The sequence below is a fragment of the Myripristis murdjan genome, chromosome 4 (genome assembly GCF_902150065.1).
Source record: "Myripristis murdjan chromosome 4, fMyrMur1.1, whole genome shotgun sequence".
NCBI classification, from domain to species: Eukaryota; Metazoa; Chordata; class Actinopteri; order Holocentriformes; family Holocentridae; genus Myripristis; species Myripristis murdjan.
Window position 1 is genome coordinate 36,063,899 of NC_043983.1, and position 19,002 is coordinate 36,082,900.

At 46.7% G+C, this 19,002-nt stretch overlaps 2 protein-coding genes across 3 annotated transcripts in view; one reads left to right on the forward strand and one right to left on the reverse strand.

Annotated features, from left to right (window-relative positions):
* rtca (RNA 3'-terminal phosphate cyclase) overlaps positions 1-17,439 on the reverse strand; it is a 29,162-nt gene extending 11,723 nt beyond the window's left edge. The window contains exons 1-11 of one of the 2 annotated variants that reach the window (XR_003928104.1): positions 17,279-17,439; positions 17,021-17,121; positions 14,942-15,085; positions 13,251-13,374; positions 12,656-12,714; positions 12,419-12,560; positions 9,772-9,893; positions 9,593-9,651; positions 9,306-9,400; positions 8,871-8,975; positions 7,820-8,015 (exon numbers count right to left, since the gene is read on the reverse strand). Coding sequence is in view for 1 of the 2 variants with exons in the window: in XM_030048760.1 (XP_029904620.1) it covers positions 7,917-8,015; positions 8,871-8,975; positions 9,306-9,400; positions 9,593-9,651; positions 9,772-9,893; positions 12,419-12,560; positions 12,656-12,714; positions 13,251-13,374; positions 14,942-15,085; positions 17,021-17,121; positions 17,279-17,323 (1,095 nt within the window). In the remaining variant the exon portion in view is untranslated. Of the gene's footprint in view, positions 1-7,706; positions 8,016-8,870; positions 8,976-9,305; positions 9,401-9,592; positions 9,652-9,771; positions 9,894-12,418; positions 12,561-12,655; positions 12,715-13,250; positions 13,375-14,941; positions 15,086-17,020; positions 17,122-17,278 lie in introns of those variants that run through there. The other variant, XM_030048760.1, reaches the window with a different exon arrangement.
* Positions 17,440-18,605: 1,166 nt separating this feature from the next.
* dbt (dihydrolipoamide branched chain transacylase E2) overlaps positions 18,606-19,002 on the forward strand; it is a 13,120-nt gene continuing 12,723 nt past the window's right edge. The window contains exon 1 of the mRNA XM_030048759.1: positions 18,606-18,731. Within this exon, the coding sequence (XP_029904619.1) occupies positions 18,687-18,731 (45 nt within the window). The 5' untranslated portion in view covers positions 18,606-18,686. The remainder of the gene's footprint in view (positions 18,732-19,002) is intronic.

A 19,002-nucleotide genomic window follows, 5' to 3' on the forward strand; every position in this document is an offset into this window, starting at 1 on the left:
CAATGACTTATTAGGGCCCTTGTAGGAGGAAAATTACATTTTTTACAAATATTACAAAAAAAAAAAGAAAGAAAGAAAAGAAAAGAAAAAAAATCAAAGACTTAAAGTCATAAAATTATGAGAAAAAAATCAGAGATTTTTTTTATGGTCAAGGAACCACATAGCTTCACTTTGCTGAATCCGGTTCTTGGCTCTAAGAACAAAGAACCATTTGGGGCCGTGGTTTAATTTTGTGAATTTGTGACTTTATAATCCCAGAATTTTCAGGTTTCTTGTTCTGTCTTTCTCATAAATGTGTGAGTTTTTTCTCAGAAATTTAACTCTTTAATCTCAGAATTTACGAGTTTTTCTTGCAAATTTGTGACTTTATAATCTCAGAATTTATGAAATTGTGAGTTTTTTCTCAGAATATCAATCCCCTTACCCCAGCTTCATAATTTTTTTTTTTTCCCTACAGTGGCCCTAATACGCTGTCAGCATGTACAGGTGTAAAATTATAATCATTATAGTAATGATTACCATGTATGTAGTTACTGTGTATGTGATGTTGCATGCAGTTACAAACATGCAAACACGCAGGACAAGAAATCAGTTCATATACCAAACACATCCACTCAGTGTCCCTCCCTCAGCTCCAGCTGTCCAGCCTGACAGCAGCTCTAAAATCTGCCCTAAATTCTCCCTTATAACAAAGTTTATAATGTTCAGTTGATATTGTGCAGAATGTGTCACTTTAATTCTGTGTTTATTACTGAGGGTTAAGAATTCACGAGTCTTTCAGTGATGCAGACGCAGCACAAATGTCTGTACACTTTTCAAGCAAGTCACTTTACAGCTCTGCTGACTCGTCACCATAGCAACCAGCTACAACCACCATTTTGTTTAAATGACCACTACAAAGAGAGCGATGACCATAGGATAATTATTTTAGGAATTACTGACTGGTATTTTAGGAATTAACATTTTTAAACAATCTCATGTACCTCCTGCAGTACTCCAATGTACCACTAGGGGGGCACAGACCCTCATTTGAGAACCAGTGCTCTAAGAAACTGGGGTTAGGGTCAGCGCTGGACACGAGGGAAAACGGTTCTCAGCAGTTGTTTACTATCAGCTGGTTCAACAGAACAACACCTCAAAAGTCAAGTCACATAAAATATTCTGTTTTTGAAAGCAAATTATTATTTTGAATTTCTTTTTTAAGTTAAGCTGGTCTTTTCTTTTTTCTACGACGGAATTTTAGGGCCTTTGTAGGGAGAAAAAAATACGGAAAATATTTGTTCTGTCATATTTTTGCCTTCAGTTTGTCCTCCTGGCCTGTGCTGCCACCTGCTGGTTGATTTGCTATTTCTGAAGAGAACCCGAGCCCTGCAGACACCATGCCCTCATGGGAAGCCTCTGTACGGTGTTTTGACATCGTCACGTGTTTTTGTGAAATAAATGCTTAAATAGTCAGTAGTTCCTGTGTGTTTTATTGCAGAGGTACGGTAGTTATACTCACATAATAAAACAGTTTTAACCTTAAGTTGGGGTTGTCACCGTTTCACCATAAATGTGTCTCAACTTCCTGCCTGCTAACGAAACTAAAAACTAAAAAAAAATAAATAAATAAATTGAAATTAAATCAAAATTAAAAACTGGACTTTGGAAGAAAAAAACACCAACAGAAATGATGTTGTGTTATCAGAAAACTAAACTGCAGTGCAGTCAGTGTGTGTGTGCAGTGTGTTCAGTGCAGTCAGAGTGTGTGTGCAGTGTGTTCAGTGCTGCTGGTCAGAGTGTGTGTGCAGTGTGTTCAGTGCTGCTGGTCAGAGTGTGTGTGCAGTGTGTTCAGTGCAGTCAGAGTGTGTGTGCAGTGTGTTCAGTGCAGTCAGAGTGTGTGTGCAGTGTGTTCAGTGCAGTCAGAGTGTGTGTGCAGTGTGTTCAGTGCTGCTGGTCAGTGTGAGTGTGTGTTTGCTGATGACACCACGGTGCTTGGGCAGTGATGGTCAGCTTATAGAGGTGAAGCACACCATCTGGCATCATGGTGTAAAAACCACAACTTGGTCCTTAACACTAAAAAGACCAAGGAAACGATTGTGGATGATCTATCCATACCCCACTCTCAAACAGGAGCGAGGTGGTGGAGGGTGTGACTGTAGCAGAGGACCTGTCCCAGGGCACTAACACAGCCTCGGCTGCAGGAAAGGCCCAACAACGCCTTTTCTACCTGAGGACACTGAGGAGCACTGAAACCCCCCAGCAGCTCATGGTGAACTTGTGCCGCTGTGCTGTTGGCAGCATGGTGACCTGAGGCCGAGCAGAGGGCCCTGCAGAGGGCCCTGCAGAGGGCCCTGCAGAGGGCCCTGCAGAGGGCGGTGCGAACAGCGGGGAAAATCATCAGGACCAACCTCCCGGAGATCAGCACCATCTACACCACCCGCTGTCTGTGATCAACACCCCGCCCACCACCTGCTCCACCTGCGAGCTTCTACCCTCAGGCTGTGAGGCTACTGAATGAACAGACCCCCCCAGAACCCACTCTGGAGACTGAACTGGAAACTAAATTAAAAAGAGAAATAGAATAGAATTAAAAAATAGAAAACAGAAATAAAAGCTACAATAACTCCGGGGTCCCTCTCAATACACCTGGTGCCCTTTTTGTTTGTTTGGCCCCTGGCCCCCCAGCAGGCTGAGGCCGCCCCTGCAGAGCCTCCAGCAGAGACAGAGGACAGAGTTACACCGAGCACACACACACACACACACACACACACACACAGTCACACAGAGTTGTGTTTCCATCGCTTCAGAGGACATTACATTGATTTCCATTTATTTCCTGGAGACTTACCTTAACCCTTAACCCTTAACCCTTAACCCTTAACCCTGATCCTAACCCTGAAGTTAGCTCAGGGTTAAATCCAGCCTTCAGCCTGACAGTAAGGATTTTCACTGAGGGACTCGCTTTCTGTCCCCATAAGGGAGGAGAGTCTTCACAACATTAGTAATACCTGGTGCGCACACACACACACACACACACCCATACACACGCTATTATTATGTCATATTCTTCTTTTTCCTGTTTGTGCCTAAAAATAAGGCATAAAATAGACTCTTATAGTTCCTCTTCACTGTCTGCACTCGCCTTGTGCAGGTGTGCTGTGTTACCTGAGGGACAAGCGCACACCTGCACCCGCTGCACACCTCTGACATATGTTCATGATCTTATTTCTCTATTTATTGTTGTGATATTTTAATGCACATATTTATATGTAATGCACATACTTTTTTCTTTTTTTTTTTTTTTTACAGATCTCTAAGGCACATATTTTTATGGGCTATTTCTTATTTTTTTCTATTTCTTGAAATGCAATTCTTCTCTTGAGAATTTGAGCAGCTGCAGCTGACCCAGTTTCAATAAAGTATTTCTGATTCTGATATCATAAGTACAAGGAGACCCTGAAGGCAGCATGAGGTTTGACTCTGTCATATTTTATATAAAAATATAAAAGCAGAAAAACAATAGTGACAGACAGAGCACCAGCTTCACTTCTGTTCATGTTTTCAGAAAATTTCACCTTTATTGTTGGAAAGCTTATCTTCCATTTAAGGTGTAAATTCAGGTCTTAATGTTTAAAGTGACATTTCAGGGATAATTCAGGAATAAAATCTATCAAATTAAGATCAAAGGAAGTAATGACGCCTGATTTATTGTTACATCACTGGAACTTTTTAGGTGCATTTTACTCCAAAATATAGACTGCAAACCCCCTTATTTATTTATTTAATTTTACCTTACACACACACACACACACACACACACACACACACACACACACACACACACACACACACACTGAGCAGCAGTGGGAGGCACTCACCTGCGATCAGGGAGATCCAGACGCGCTGCGGGGCGGCGGGCGGCGGGTTGCGGTCCCCGGGCTCCGGCGGTCTCCAGGCCCCGACGTCGGCCATGTCGGCTGGGAGCAGGAGAGCCGGCCGGCGCTGCAGGTGAGCGGCTGCAGGTGTCAGGTGACGCCGCCGCTCGGGTTTCTGCTGCAGGATCAGCTGATCTGCTCCTCCACTGGGCCGAGGTGTGAAGTTCCAGCTGCCCCGGCTCGGGTTTCATTAATGTGGGACTTCCTGTCCTGCACCCCCCGACCAACACACACACACACACATACACACACACACACACACACACACACACACACACACACACACGCCCCCCGTCCCGACTGAAAAATGAAAGAGTGTGTGTGTGACAGTCACCTGTACAGCAGCAGCTCCTCTCACCTGTTAAATGGGTTAGTGGGAATAAGGTGACAACAGGCCGCTGACATCATGGAAACAGGCCAAGTCCAGTGTCACACACACACACACACACACACACACACACACACACACACACACACGCACACACGCACACACACACTGTGGGCCTCCACAGCTCAGCATCACTGCTGGAGACTTTGTGTAAATGCTGTTGGCTGCAGCTGCGGCTCTGTAGCGCCTCCTGGGGGCCTGATGGAGTCCCTCAGGAGGGGGTGACAGTTTGTCTCTATCCCGGGTGTCCCTGCTCTGAGAGAGACAGCTGGATGTCTTTAAAATCAAATCAGTGTTGGCGTGTGTGGAGTTCCCTCCCTCTTCAAACTGCAGAATGTGTCAGTGTTGGTTTTCAATTTTTACCCTCTGAAACCCACGGGCCTTTATTTTGAAATTTAATTTAACCCTCTGAACAATGTTCCTTTTATTTCTTTAAAAAAAAAAAAAAAAAAAAAAAAGGGCCAGAAGACTTTTCCAGTTTGACAGCAGCCTCAGGGAGAGGTGGAGCTGCCACAGGTGGGAGTCACCTGCCCAGGTAACCTCCCAGGATCCAGAGCCACACACACACATCTGGTGGTTTTTATTTATATAAGGGGGAAAAGCTTCTTTGGCCTCATAAAGATGCAGTCTCTGTTGGAAAGTGTCAGTTTGGTCTAAAAAAACAAACCGTACAAGCCAAGCGGAGGAGCGTGACAGAGGCTGAGGAGGTTCGGTCTGACTCTCTGGGTGGAGATAAATATGGAGGCGAGACTTCATGACGTTTGGTTATTTTAATTTTTTAAAGACAAGCCCATTGTTTTAAACTTTAAATCTTTTTTTAGGCAAGGATCTGCACTTTCCAACAAAACAATGTCTTCATGGGTCAAAGCTGAGATTTTTGAAATATTTTTTTGAAACAAATAAAAGGAATTTTGGTCAGAGTTAAATGAGTCATTTCAAAATTAAAGCCCTCCTGTGGGCTCCTTAACCCTTTACAGTGTGGATGGAGTTTCCATGGCGTCTAAACTGATCAATAACCTGTAGAGCAGGGTTCCCCAACCCAGTCCTCAAGGCCCCCCTGTCCTGCAGGTTTTTGTTCCACCTCTACTCTTGCACACCTGACCCAGTTAAGGCCTTTGCACCTTCATCCACACCCTCTTCAGGTAGATCTGTTTTAGCCAATCAGCATGAAGCCCTTAAATGGACCAGGTGTGAAAGAGTAGAGCTGAAACAAAAACCTGCAGGACAGGGGGGCCTTCAGGACTGGTTTGGGAACCACTGAGGATCAAACACCGCTGAGCCTGCTGGGGGCGCTAGAGGGAGGGACATGGAGTCAGAGTTCTCTAAACATTTAATTAGCTTTTAAAATCCATCAAATTCATAAACACTGACTCAGCAGGTTTGTCTAACAGTGACTCAGCACACAGGTATGTCTGCTTATACTGGAAGGTGGAACACAGAACCAGCGAGAACAGAGAGAGACGTTCTGCTGGAGAACCACCTGTGATCACACACACACACACACACACACACAGTACACATGCCGTGTTGTTTGAGCAAGGCATGTACTGGGTAGCATCTGTCTGTCATGAGCGTGCACTGAGCATTATTAATACACACACTGACTTCACATTTATTTATTGATTTTTTTTTATGGCTGCGTCCTTGAGCGTCAGGTCTTCTGTGATTGGCTGTTTGGAGCTGCTCCTGCACTTGAATTGGGTTATTTCATGGCGGTCAGATAATTAACTGTTAGATTAAATGCATTCATGGTACAGCACCTTGATGTCTCACTGCATGTTGGTATATTCATATTTAGATATTATCTTTTTGCTGGTATTTTTGTACATGCAACTCATTTTTTCCTCCACATTATAGGATATATATTGGGTTTTAGTGAACTTCCATTTATTGTCTGCACTTTATCATAATTTTTGCCTTGGTAGTTATGTAGATATGGGATGTATGGTATTGGTTTGGCGCCCTCTTGTGGCTGGGTACAAAGCCTTGGCCTGTGGGCTGAATACCCCCCACAGCTGGTGTGTAGCTCTAGCTGATGCTGTGTGTGTGTGTGTGTGTGTGTGTGTGTGTGTGTGTGCGTCAGCATGTCTGCATCACCTCAACATTAATATCCAGCAGGACGTCAAAGATTTGGTCTCTAAAAGGACTTTTACCTGCAGCTGTGCAGAGCCGCTGGAGCCACGCAGCGCTTCCTCTGCCTTAGTGAAGATATATAGGCTTTTATTTTGGAAACACAGGTGGTTTGCTCTATACAGTTGAGCCCATTTTTTTAAATTTAATTTTATTTTATTGTGAAGTCATGTCAAGGACGTCAGTAAAACCCACAAATACTGGACTGAATATTGTGTATATGTTCATCTCACAGGGGAATCAATCACGTGACTTTTTTAATTCCAGGATCAGAGCACCACCACATGTGTGTGTGTGTGGGTCTGGATCCTGCTGCTCCGGCAGGTTCACCTGGGAGGTTACCTGGGCAGGTGACTCCCACCTGTGGCGGCTCCACCTCCCTGAGGCTGCTGTCAAACTGGAAAAGTCTTCTGCTCCTAAACATGAACGAGGCGTCCTGACTCTGCTGGCCAATCAGCAGCCAGGACACCTGGACAGACAGGAAGTAGCTGGTCTCCAGCAGGAAGTTTCAACTTGAACAGGAACAAACATTTTTATCCGTGGAAAACCAGCATCTTGTTTCTTCCTGAGCTGCTGAGGACAATCTGTTTCCAGCAGCCTCCAGCCGACTGCCTGACACCAGGAGCCGCTTTGGTTTTTCACTTTTACTTTTAAATTGAAGCTCAAAAATCAGACCTGCATCGCCTTAAACCAGATCCCTGTCCTCATTTTACTGACTTATGGCTTTTTTAAATTTATTTTTCTTGCTTTAGTTCTCTGTTCCTACACTTTCACTTTTTAGCATTGCTAATTTCATGTGTTCTTCTTTTCCTGCCACTTGATGTGAGTTGTGTGTTTTGTACGTGGAGGGGAGGTGTGTGTTTTCTAAGGTTTTAAATTAATAAACAAAAAGATGAAAATGATCATATAATTTTGTGCTCTTGTTTGTGGCTATTTTTAAAATCTATTTCCTCTTGGTTGGTTTCCTGGTACTTTTCTTGTAAATTTAGTTTTATCCTACATTTATTTATTTATATATTTATTTATGTGTCTTTCCAAAGTTCTGCTGGTGTTTTGCTGACTCAGCTCAACAGTCTGGACATCAGAGCTGAACTCAGAGCAAAACACTGAGAGCATCGCTCACAGCAGCAGGAGCCCCTGGGGGACCCTCAGCGGCCCCTGGAGAGGCCCTGGGACCCCACTTTGAACACCTGCGCTCTAACACAGTGCTAAAGCTGAGGGTGGGCGGGGTCAGGTGGAGGTCCAGGTGCAGGAACAGAGGCAGCAGGTGACAGGAGGCTTTGAAACACGTCTTTATTCCAGAGAGAAGCAAAAGGAAAAGGCCCTGAGAGACAGAAGCTGAGGAACCTGGAGGAGCAGCAGCCAGCACGAGTCCAGTAGTGTGTGTGTGTGTGTGTGTGTGTGTGTGTGTGTGAGAATGTGTGTGTGAGAGTGTGTGTGTGAGAGTGTGAGAGTGTGTGGCCGGAGGTCCGTGCACGGGCCTACAGGTGTGTGTTGGAGGCTCCGGAGCCGTGACATTCGATGATGTAGGTGACGCTGCTGCTCAGCTCGTCCTCCGACTTGCTTATCGTGAACTTGGCCTAAAGACACAAACAGAACAGAGTCACACTGCAGCGCCGCCCTGTGGACGGAGCAGGCACCGCGGCGCCGCCCCACGGATGGAGCAGGCGCCGCGGCGCCGCCCCGCGGACGGAGCAGGCACCGCGGCGCCGCCCTGTGGACGGAGCAGGCGCCGCGGCGTCTCCATCTCAGAAAAACTGTTTATTAGGATGAACAAGAACAAGTTTTCTAGAGGAACGCAGTACACACACACACACACACACACACACACACACACACACACACACACACACACACACACACACACAAAGAAATAAACAGATCAAAACAGGGGCTCCGTCTGAAGTTGTACAAGTAAATGAAGTACCTGGTATGTATGTGTTAAAGTATTTGGTCTTGAAGTACCTGTAGTGTACATTAAAGTATCTGCTGAAGTACTAAGTGCAGTATGTGTTGAAGTACTCAATGTACTGAGTGTGTACAGAGTGAGTACAGAGTGTGTGCTGAGTGTGTGCTGAGTGTGTACAGAGTGTGTACTGAGTGTGTACTGAGTGTGTACTGAGTGTGTGCTAAGTGTGTGCTAAGTGTGTACAGAGTGTGTACTGCGTGTGTACTGAGTGTGTACTGAGTGTGTACAGTGTGTGTACAGAGTGTGTACAGAGTGTGTACTGAGTGTGTACTGAGTGTGTACAGTGTGTACAGTGTGTACAGAGTGTGTACAGTGTGTACTGTGTGTACAGAGTGTGTACTGAGTGTGTACAGTGTGTGTACAGAGTGTGTACAGAGTGTGTACAGAGTGTGTACAGAGTGTGTACTGAGTGTGTACAGTGTGTACTGAGTGTGTACTGAGTGTGTACAGTGTGTACTGGGCTGACCTCAGTGAGCTGCTCTGCTATGTGAATGGCCGTCTGCGTGTGCAGCGTCACGGCGCCAGTCCGAATCCGAGACGTTCCCTTCGCCAACGCCATGAAGATGATGAGCTGCAGAGGAAGAGGAGCAGAGGATGAAGAGGAGCAGAGGATGAGGAGCAGAGGAAGAGGAGGAGCAGGCGATGAAGAGGAGCAGAGGAAGAGGAGCAGAGGAAGAGGAGCACAGGATGAAGAGGAGCAGAGGATGAAGAGGAGCAGAGGAAGAGGAGGAGCAGGCGATGAAGAGGAGCAGGCGATGAAGAGGAGCAGAGGATGAAGAGGAGCAGAGGAAGAGGAGGAGCAGAGGAAGAGGAGGAGCAGGCGATGAAGAGGAGCAGAGGATGAAGAGGAGCAGAGGATGAGGAGGAGGAGGTAAAGAGGAGGTGAAGCTGAAGGAGTCACCTGATCCTGCAGGAACTCGTCCACACAGCCGTTGTTTCTGATGTTCCTCAGCAGCATCTCAGCCGCCTCGATGCCCACCTTGTCTGCATACACACCTGCACACACACACACACACACACACACACACACACACACACACACACACACACACACACAGAGACACACACACACACACACACACACAGAGTCAATCTAAAGCACTACAGTCTACTGAGTCTGATCTGAGCTCAGGTGTTTCGGTGTCTCTGATTGGCTGGCCTGAGCGGCGTGCCCCGCCCCCTGCTCACCTTTCTTCCCCAGAGCCGAGCCGGCGAACAGGCAGCCCGTCGACGACTCCGCCATGATTCTGAAACACAGAGACGGTCAGCTGACCCGCGGCCACCATGCTGCCTTCACATGCCGTGGGAAAACTCAACATCTGACTGTGTGTGTGTGTGTGTGTGTGTGTGTGTGTGTGTGTGTTTACATGATGCCGTTGCCGTTGCCGCAGGCCTTGTCTTTCTCCTGCAGCGGCTGGATGTTGATGTACAGCTCTTTGATTTCCTTCCTGATGGTTCTGACTGCAGCTGCCGACATGTCTTTAGCCAGCTGGACACACACACACACACACACACACACACACACACACACACACACACACACGTTTAAACACATTTCTTGTGTTTAAATTCTTCTGATTTGCTTTTCATTCATTCAAATCCAGTAAAACTGAAATGGAAAGTGACCTTCTGTCCCTCAGGCAGGTCTGACTGACTGAGGGACAGTGAACGCACCTGAGAGGGAGACACTGGAGCAGGACATCAGACACACTGCTTTACAGGACAGGCAGTGCACTGTAGTACGGTATACCATATACTACAGTACAGCACAGTACCACACAGTGCAGTGTAGTACAGTACAGTACACTGCAGTACAGTACAGTACACTGCAGTACAGCACTGTACAGTACAGTACAGTGCAGTGCAGTACAGTGCAGTGCAGTACAGTGTAGTACAGTGTAGTACAGTGTAGTACAGCACTGTACAGTACAGTACACTGCAGTGCAGTACAGTACAGTACACTGCAGTACAGTACAGTACAGTACACTGCAGTACAGTACAGTACAGTACACTGCAGTGCAGTACAGTACAGTACAGTACAGTACACTGCAGTACAGTACAGTACAGTACAGTGCAGTGCAATACAGTGTAGTACAGTGTAGTACAGCACTGTACAGTACAGTACAGTGCAGTGCAGTACAGTACAGTACAGTGCAGTGCAATACAGTGTAGTACAGTGTAGTACAGCACTGTACAGTACAGTACAGTGCAGTGCAGTACGTGGACCGAGTGGCGGAGTGGCTTGACCGAGCGTGTCTTACGCTTAACATGGACAAGACAGTGGCTATGTTTTTTAACAAACAAAACAACAAAGGAGAGTATCCAAATATATTTGTGAAAGGTCAGTCAATAAAAAAAACTGATGAATTAAGTACCTAGGAGTTACTCTGGACTCAAATCTGAGATTTAAAAGTCATATTAAAAGATGACCTATGTCTTAAAGGTTAACATCATGAATTTCCGTCATATTAGGAGCTCTTTAACAACTGAAGCTGCCAAAATGTACCTGAATTCTATGATCCTTTCTTACATGAGATACTGCATGCCATGCTGGGCGCAGGCCAACCAAACTACTTTGGTCCCAATTAAATCTTTGTATGGACAAGCCCTGAAAATACTGGACAGGAAGCCAAGACAGTACCACCACTGTAACATCCTCTCTAAATATAAACTATTAAGTTTTAACAATCTAATCACTTACTCACACATTCGCCTGGTCCATAAAATAATCCATAATGCTGCCCCCCCTCCGTTGAAAAATTATGTTGTAACCTGCTCTGAGCAGAGAACAAGGACCTTAAGATCGGTAACGAATGGGGACTGCAAAGTTCCACAGAGGAGCTCTGCTTTTAGCCAATCCGCCTTCTCCATCAAGGCTACCAGAGAATGGAACAGGCTCCCTAGTGACATGAAAACTAACACAGACTATAATAACTTCTGCCACACCACCAAAAAATGGCTCCTGAACAATCAGAGTTGCCAACACTAGGTGCTGCCTGACTTCCTGCCAGTGTGTTTTTTTTTTTGTTTTTTTTTGTTTTTTTTTGTTGTTGTTGTGGTTTTTTTTGTTTGTTTGTTTGTTTGTTTTTGTTTTTGTTTTTCTAACTGTTATATGTGCTGCCTTACAAGAACCATCTTGTATTTGTCTATTAGCATTGTTGATATTTCCTCATTGTAACTCTGTAGTTCTGAACTACCATGGTTGGTATTTAAAATATCTTCAATAACATCTGATGATATCAATAACCTCATGACTTTAATATTCTGCAATGGCACTTTACATTATAATGCTAATAGGTTTACAGTATTCTACATTGGCACTTTAAGTATGCAATCATAATTTCTACTACCTAACTGGCATTTTTACACTGCACTTTACATTAGGAATGTTTAGCTTGTTTATTTATGTATGTATGGCCTGCCTGTAGTGTTTATATTGTGTGTATTGGTATGTGATAGGTGCAGGTCTGTTTGTTTTAATGTTTGTTTTACTGTGTTAATCGTTTTAATGTTTGTTTTACTGTGTTGATTATTCTAATGTTTGTTTTACTGTGTTGATTGTTTTAATGTTTGTTTTACTGTGTTGATTGTTTTAATGTTTGTTTTACTGTGTTGATTATTCTAATGTTTGTTTTACTGTGTTGATTGTTTTAATGTTTGTTTTACTGTGTTAATCGTTTTAATGTTTGTTTTACTGTGTTGATTATTCTAATGTTTGTTTTACTGTGTTGATTGTTTTAATGTTTGTTTTACTGTGTTGATTGTTTTAATGTTATTTGTAAGGACTACGGATGGAAATTAGCTTTCTCGCTAAATCTGGTGCACTCATCTTTTTATTCCTTGAATAGCTAATGAAAGCGCACACTGTCCTTTATAAATTGAATAAAATAAAATAAATAAAAATACAGTGTAGTACAGCATAGTACAGTGCAGTACAGTACAGTACAGTACAGTACACTGTACTGCAGTACAGTGCAGTACAGTGCAGTACAGTGCAGTACAGTGGGTGTTCACCTTGTAGGGCAGCACTCCGGCTACAAACGCTCTGCCGTAGATTTTGGTGATGTTTCCTCGCTCCGTCATGGTGACTGGACTGAGCTCCTTGACCGGGTTCACCGTCACCACCACCTCACCCCCGCCTTTAGGGTAGTACCCTCTGAGGAGACACACCAACAACACGCCACGTCACTGACAAACTGACAACACGCCAAGAACACGCCAACGCCGTGATGTCACCGCTGCTCGACTGACCTCATTCTGATGTCACAGTCAAAATGAACGCCAAACTTCTCCAGGATGGGCTTCAGGACCTGAACACACCGCAGCACAGACCTCAGGTCAGTAACAGGATGTGCAGTCTGGGGAGCTGTAATCCCATTACTTTAACAGTGTAATCCCATTAGATAGACAGATAGATAGATAGACAGATAGATAGACAGATAGATAGATAGATACTTTATTCATCCCGAAGGAAATTCTCAGATTACTCTAACAGACTGTCTGTATCAGTGGTTCTCAAAATATTTTCACTGATGTCCCTCACTCAGACAAAGACCCTGAGCAGAGCAGCAAAACAAACCACAACAGGCAGGGATGAAGCCTGGAGGAGAACACAGCGTCTGAAATACCTGACACCTGATAATCTGGATTATCAAACCTGTGTCTTCATTTGACTGAATTTCTTACAGCATGGGATTATCTGAGGAATCATGTATGACTGATATTTTAAAAAGTCATATCTTTTAAATTTAATTTCCCGTACCCCCTGCAGTACTCCAACGTACCCCTAGGGGTACCTGTACCCCCATTTGAGAACCACTGGTCTATCTAAATGTAATCCCATTACTTTGACAGTGTAGTCTATCTGAGGAGCCATCTCTGCGTTGGTTCCTCCCTTCAGGCAGAGCTGGGATGAGGCGTCGGCGAACAGAGCGCAGGGCAGCGCCACCTGCAGCAACAGACTGACGCTCCTGCAACACACACACACACACACACACACACACACACACACACACACGGCTGTTTGTCCTGTTTGTCAGACCAGCTGATCCCAGAGCTGCTAAGAAAAAGCTGGTTCCCCCTCACTGACCCGTCTAACACACATGTAATCTGGGTCGCTCTAATCTGGTGGTGAGGAAGTGAGGAAGAGTCGACGCGGGTCAGACTAACTGGCTGAAGTGACGCCGCACTCAGATTATAGGAACAGATCAGTGACAACGCAACAGATTATCTGCTGTGTGAAAACATAAGACATGGATTAACCACTCAGATTAACACAGATTAGCAAGATACTGATCAGCAGGCAGCAGTCAGTCAGTCACTGCTGAGTCGCTGTGCCTGTAGTCTCATGGCGTGTCAGTAGTGTCTTGGCGTGTCAGTAGGCTCTCTGCGTGTCAGTAGTGTCTTGGCGTGTCAGTCTCACGGCGTGTCAGTAGTCTTTCGGCGTGTCAGTAGTCTCTCGGCGTGTCAGTAGTCTCTCGGCGTGTCAGTAGTCTCTCGGCGTGTCAATAGTCTCGTCGTGTCAGTAGTCTCTCGTCGTGTCAGTAGTCTTGGCGTGTCAGTAGTCTCTCGGTGTGTCAGTAGTCTCACGGTGTGTCAGTAGGCTCTCTGCGTGTCAGTAGTCTCACGGCGTGTCAGTAGGCTCTCTGCGTGTCAGTAGGCTCTCTGCGTGTCAGTCTCTCGGCGTGTCAGTAGTCTCTCGGAGTGTCAATAGTCTCGTCATGTCAATAGTCTCGGCGTGTCAGTAGTCTCTCGGCGCGTCAGTAGTCTCTCGGCGTGTCAGTAGTCTTGGCATGTCAGTAGTCTCTCGGCGTGTCAGTAGTCTCGGCATGTCTGTAGTCTCTCGGCGTGTCTGTAGTCTCTCGGCGTGTCAGTAGTCTCACGGCGTGTCTGTAGGCTCACGGCGTGTCTGTAGGCTCACGGCGTGTCAGTAGTCTCACGGCGTGTCAGTAGTCTCACGGCGTGTCAGTCTCACGGCGTGTCAGTAGTCTCTCGGCGTGTCAGTAGTCTCTCGGCGTGTCAATAGTCTTGTCATGTCAATAGTCTCTCGGCGTGTCAGTAGTCTTGGTGTGTCAGTCATCTCTCGGCGCGTCAGTAGTCTCGTCATGTCAGTAGTCTCTCGGCGTGTCAGTAGTCTCGTCATGTCAGTAGTCTCTCGGCGTGTCAATAGTCTCGTCATGTCAATAGTCTCTCGGCGTGTCAGTAGTCTTGGCGTGTCAGTCGTCTCTCGGCGCGTCAGTAGTCTCTCGGCGTGTCAGTAGTCTTGGCATGTCAGTAGTCTCTCGGCGTGTCAGTAGTCTCGGCATGTCTGTAGTCTCTCGGCGTGTCAGTAGTCTCTCGGCGTGTCAGTAGTCTCTCGGCGTGTCAGTAGTCTCGGCATGTCTGTAGTCTCTCGGCGTGTCAGTAGTCTCGGGGTGTCAGTAGTCTCTCGGCGTGTCTGTAGTCTCTCGGCGTGTCAGCAGTCTTGGCGTGTCAGCAGTCTTGGCGTGTCAGCAGTCTCGGCGTGTCAGTAGTCTCGGCGGGTCAGTAGTTCCTCACCCTGCTGTCTGTGTGTCGGCTGTGTGGTTTCCAGATTTGATTTTTCCGGGAGTCAAAGTGACTTCAGACGAGCCGACGCTTCCTCCCTGCAGCGAGCCGGAGCACAGAGCCGAGACGAGCTCCAGACCCACCAGGTGCTGAGGCCTGAGAGACAGACAGGCAGTCAGTCAGAGAGACAGGCTGAGACATGCAGGCAGACAGACAGACAGACAGAGAGAGAGACAGGCAGTGAGAGAGACAGACTGAGCTCACAGTGAGTCTGCACCGTCCTGTCCCAGCAGTGACTCAGCAGCTGAACAGTGACTCATGTCTTTGTGCTCTGAAGCCTCAGTGGCAGTGTGCCCGCCTCCTGCAGAGCGCAGCAAAACAAACTCTTCACTGCCATCTGAGGCTGGGCGACACATCAATATTATATCAATACTGTGATTTGACACTAGATATCGTCTGGTATTTTGGAGACTGTAATATCTTGATGTGATGTGAACGTTGTCTTCTCCTGGTTTTAAAGCTGCATTTCAGTTATAAGCTGGTGTAATGTTCTTAACTTACCAGACTGTTCTAGCTGTTCTATTATTTGTCTTTACCCACTTAGTTATTACACACGAATTTACTGATGATTGCTTAATAAAAAATCTCATATGTCACCAACAATCATCCCCACAATGAAGTCACAATAATGACATTAAGGTTTTTACTCAAGAATACTGGGATGTTTGAAGTTGTCCACATTGGCCAGCCCTGCGGTCATCAGCCAATCAAATGTCAGCTCATCTCCCCGCTGACGTGGTTTCATTACAGTTTCCAGTCATTTAAAGGCCGGCAGTTTCTTACAAGACCAACCATCTGGACCATGAAGCTTGAGAACTTCTGCTTAGTGTGCACTGATGCTAACTAGCCACGTTAACTCCTCTAAACAACATAACGTCATCAAAGTCAATGTCAGTGCAGTAAAATGATAATCTGCCTGTCCAGAGCTTTGTATCTGCAGACTGGAGTTCACCCCTCCACCCATAATCTGTCAAAACAAACACAATTAATGAAGTGTGTTCTGCTGCAGATCCCAACACACATGCATGTATGTGGACCAGCGTGATGCCTGTGCAGTCAGTGATGCATCCAGTTTCTCCATGCACGGCTGCTCAGACTCACTGTGAGTTCAGTCTCAGAGCTCACCGCAGGTCTGCCAGTCAAGAGAAGCCTGATTCACTCCAGTGAAGAAATGTGAGAACTCACATCTGCAACATCTCAGTATGAAACTTCACAGCCTGTACATGTTTGTTATGTCTTTTGCCAGACTCTATTCAGAAACCTTACACATTTTAATGCTGCCTCCCTCCTCGGCAGATCATGACTCTGGAAAACAATTTCTAAAGCGTCAGGGGCTTCTGGTAAATTCGGCATACAGAGTATTAACCACACTGCACTACACAGGACTGTATTTCAATGAAAGCTCAGCTTTTATGAATGGCTCCACACTGCGCATTTGGCAGAATGTAAAACAAGCGAGCCAATTCTAAAAGTTAAACTTCTACTGAAATAAAATGCTGCGTGGTGAAGTGAATGTAATGTAATGTACTGCAAGCCGAAATGAAGAGCGCTCTCCGGCCATGAGTTTGGCTGCTTCAGTCTTGTTGCAGCGCGACAACAAAGCTGAAGCGGCAGGTTTCTGACCGGAGCCCGGAGCCCGGAGCCCGGAACCCGGAGCCCGGAGGGCAGCGCACGGAGCCCGGAGCCCGGAGCCCGGAGCCCGGCGGGCAGCGCACGGAGCCCGGAGCCCGGAGCCCGGAGCCCGGCGGGCAGCGCACGGAGCCCGGAGCCCGGCGGGCAGCGCACGGAGCCCGGAGCCCGGAGCCCGGAGGCTGGAGCCCGGAGCCCGGAGCCCAGCGCACGGAGCATCCCGGCGCGCACAAGCCGCAGACACGGTGATGTTCCGGAACAAAGAGCAGTGAGGTGGCTCGGTGCTCTGGTTCTCTCCTGTTCGTTTTGTTCTCATTATTGATGTGACGCTGCTGGACTGAGCCGGCTAGCCAACTTTAATGAATAGGCTAACGTTAGCCTGATAGCATCCAGAGCTGCTACCTGAGTCCCGGGGAGCTTCTGCCGGCTCGGATTTTGGTGATTTTGATGGAGGAGCCGGTGATGCAGCTGAGCGCCGCGGACACCCGCAGAATCTGTCCGCCCTGCGGATGAAGTGCAGAAAGAAAAGCGAGTTAGTTTGATGTGCAGCCGGATGCCTGCTGCGCCGCGGCGGCTGGCCTCATGCTAACCCGCCGCAGGGCACCGCCGGCGCTCCGCGGCCGCCTCGCAGGTGAACTCAGGTAAACTGTGTGAACTCACTCCCTCCATCACGCTGCCGTCCACCTCCGCCGCCGCGCGCTCCATCTTCACACCGCTCGCTTTTCTGCAACTTTTCACCCACACAGCAACAGCAGCCTCCGGCTTCTTCTTCTACTGCTGCCGCTCCTGCTTCTTCTTCGGCAGTCCCGCTCACACGCGTCAAGCTGGCCAGAACAACACATGACACATCCGGTGAGCTTCAAAATAAAACCCTTGGCTTTTGTGTGTAAAAATAAAATCCTCGTCGCGCGCATGTGAAGTTACATCCTTAAATTAGGTGTTTCTGCATGGACTCATGTGGTCATTAAATAGGGACCCTAATTAATGACCACATGAGTCCATGCAGAGTATTGTGACTGTGATGTACTGTGCTTTTTTGTTACTGCTGTGAAAATCTGCTCAAGCAAAAGTAGTTAAGTCATTTGTGATGCACTTAGTTACCGAGTAACTTAGTAGAAAACAGTGACTGTGCTCAAAGTGATCTTTGCCAGTGAAATTCTAAAAGGATGTGAGTGCACAGTTCAAACTAGATTCTTCTAACTGGAACTGTAAAATGTAGTGAAGGAGGCCGACAGCACTTCAGCAAAACATGCACCTCAATAGTCAGATTACTGACTTTTAAAATACTCAAAAAGTCCACAAAATCTGATGGATTGCAGTAGTAACTGAGTAATGAGTAAATGTAATTAGTGACTTTCACCCTTGGGTGTTTCTGTTTTTTTTTTTTTTTTTTTTCACGTGGCATCAGTCGCGCGCCACGCACCACGCCTGGTTATGTTGTGTTTTCAACGTTTACACTTTTACGTTGAAGGAAATGTCGCTTGACTTCCGCTTTTGCGTCGCTATTTCTGCAAAAGTGACGCAGCGTGACGCATCTCGTGACGTCGCCCCCTGGCGGCAGCTTCCAGCCTGACAGCACAGCGCTGCTCCACGCTGAGGATGATGCTTTAGACATAAACACTGATTTTTCTTACATTTAAGGGTAAAACGTGTTTCAGTTGTTTCCTCAGTTTTTTAATAGTTTTCTTGTTTTTTGTAATTTCGTGGTAAATGCAGCTTTCTGGTATTTTTTTTTTTTTAATTGTAACTTTTTAGCTCTTTAGTAATCTTATTTATTAAACGTATTTTTTAAATTTATAATTCTGTGGTAAATGTAGCTTTCTGGTATTTTTTAGTAATTCATTCCCAATTCTCTATTATATATGTATTTTGTTAATGTTCTTGTCTTTTCTGTGAATAATGAACCCGCCGGTGCCGTGACGCTGCCCGGCGGCAGCAGGGGGCGCCAGCGGGCCGTCAGCGCCACATGAGCGGCACAGAGGGCGAAGGAGAAGCTGAAGCGCGATTGGCTGTTGAAAGGGGCGTGCTGTGACGTCAGAGCGGCATCCAGCAGCAGCGAGGAGCGAAGATGGCGGCGGTGACCAGAGGCTCAGTCGGTTTGGTCAGACGGCTGGTGAGACTGTTTCCTCTCCTCTCTCTCTCTCTCTCTCTCTCCCTCTCTCTCTCTCTCTCTCTGTCCGCCGCGCGCCGCCGGACGCTAACCTGCCGGCGGTGACGTAGACACCGCGTCACGCCGCCGCCGGTCAGCCGGTTAGCCCGTGCTAAGCTAATGCTAACAGCAAACTCAGTCAGAGGAATCACAGTGCAGACAACAGCACTGACCACACACACACACACACACACACACACACACACACACAGACACACACACACACACACACACA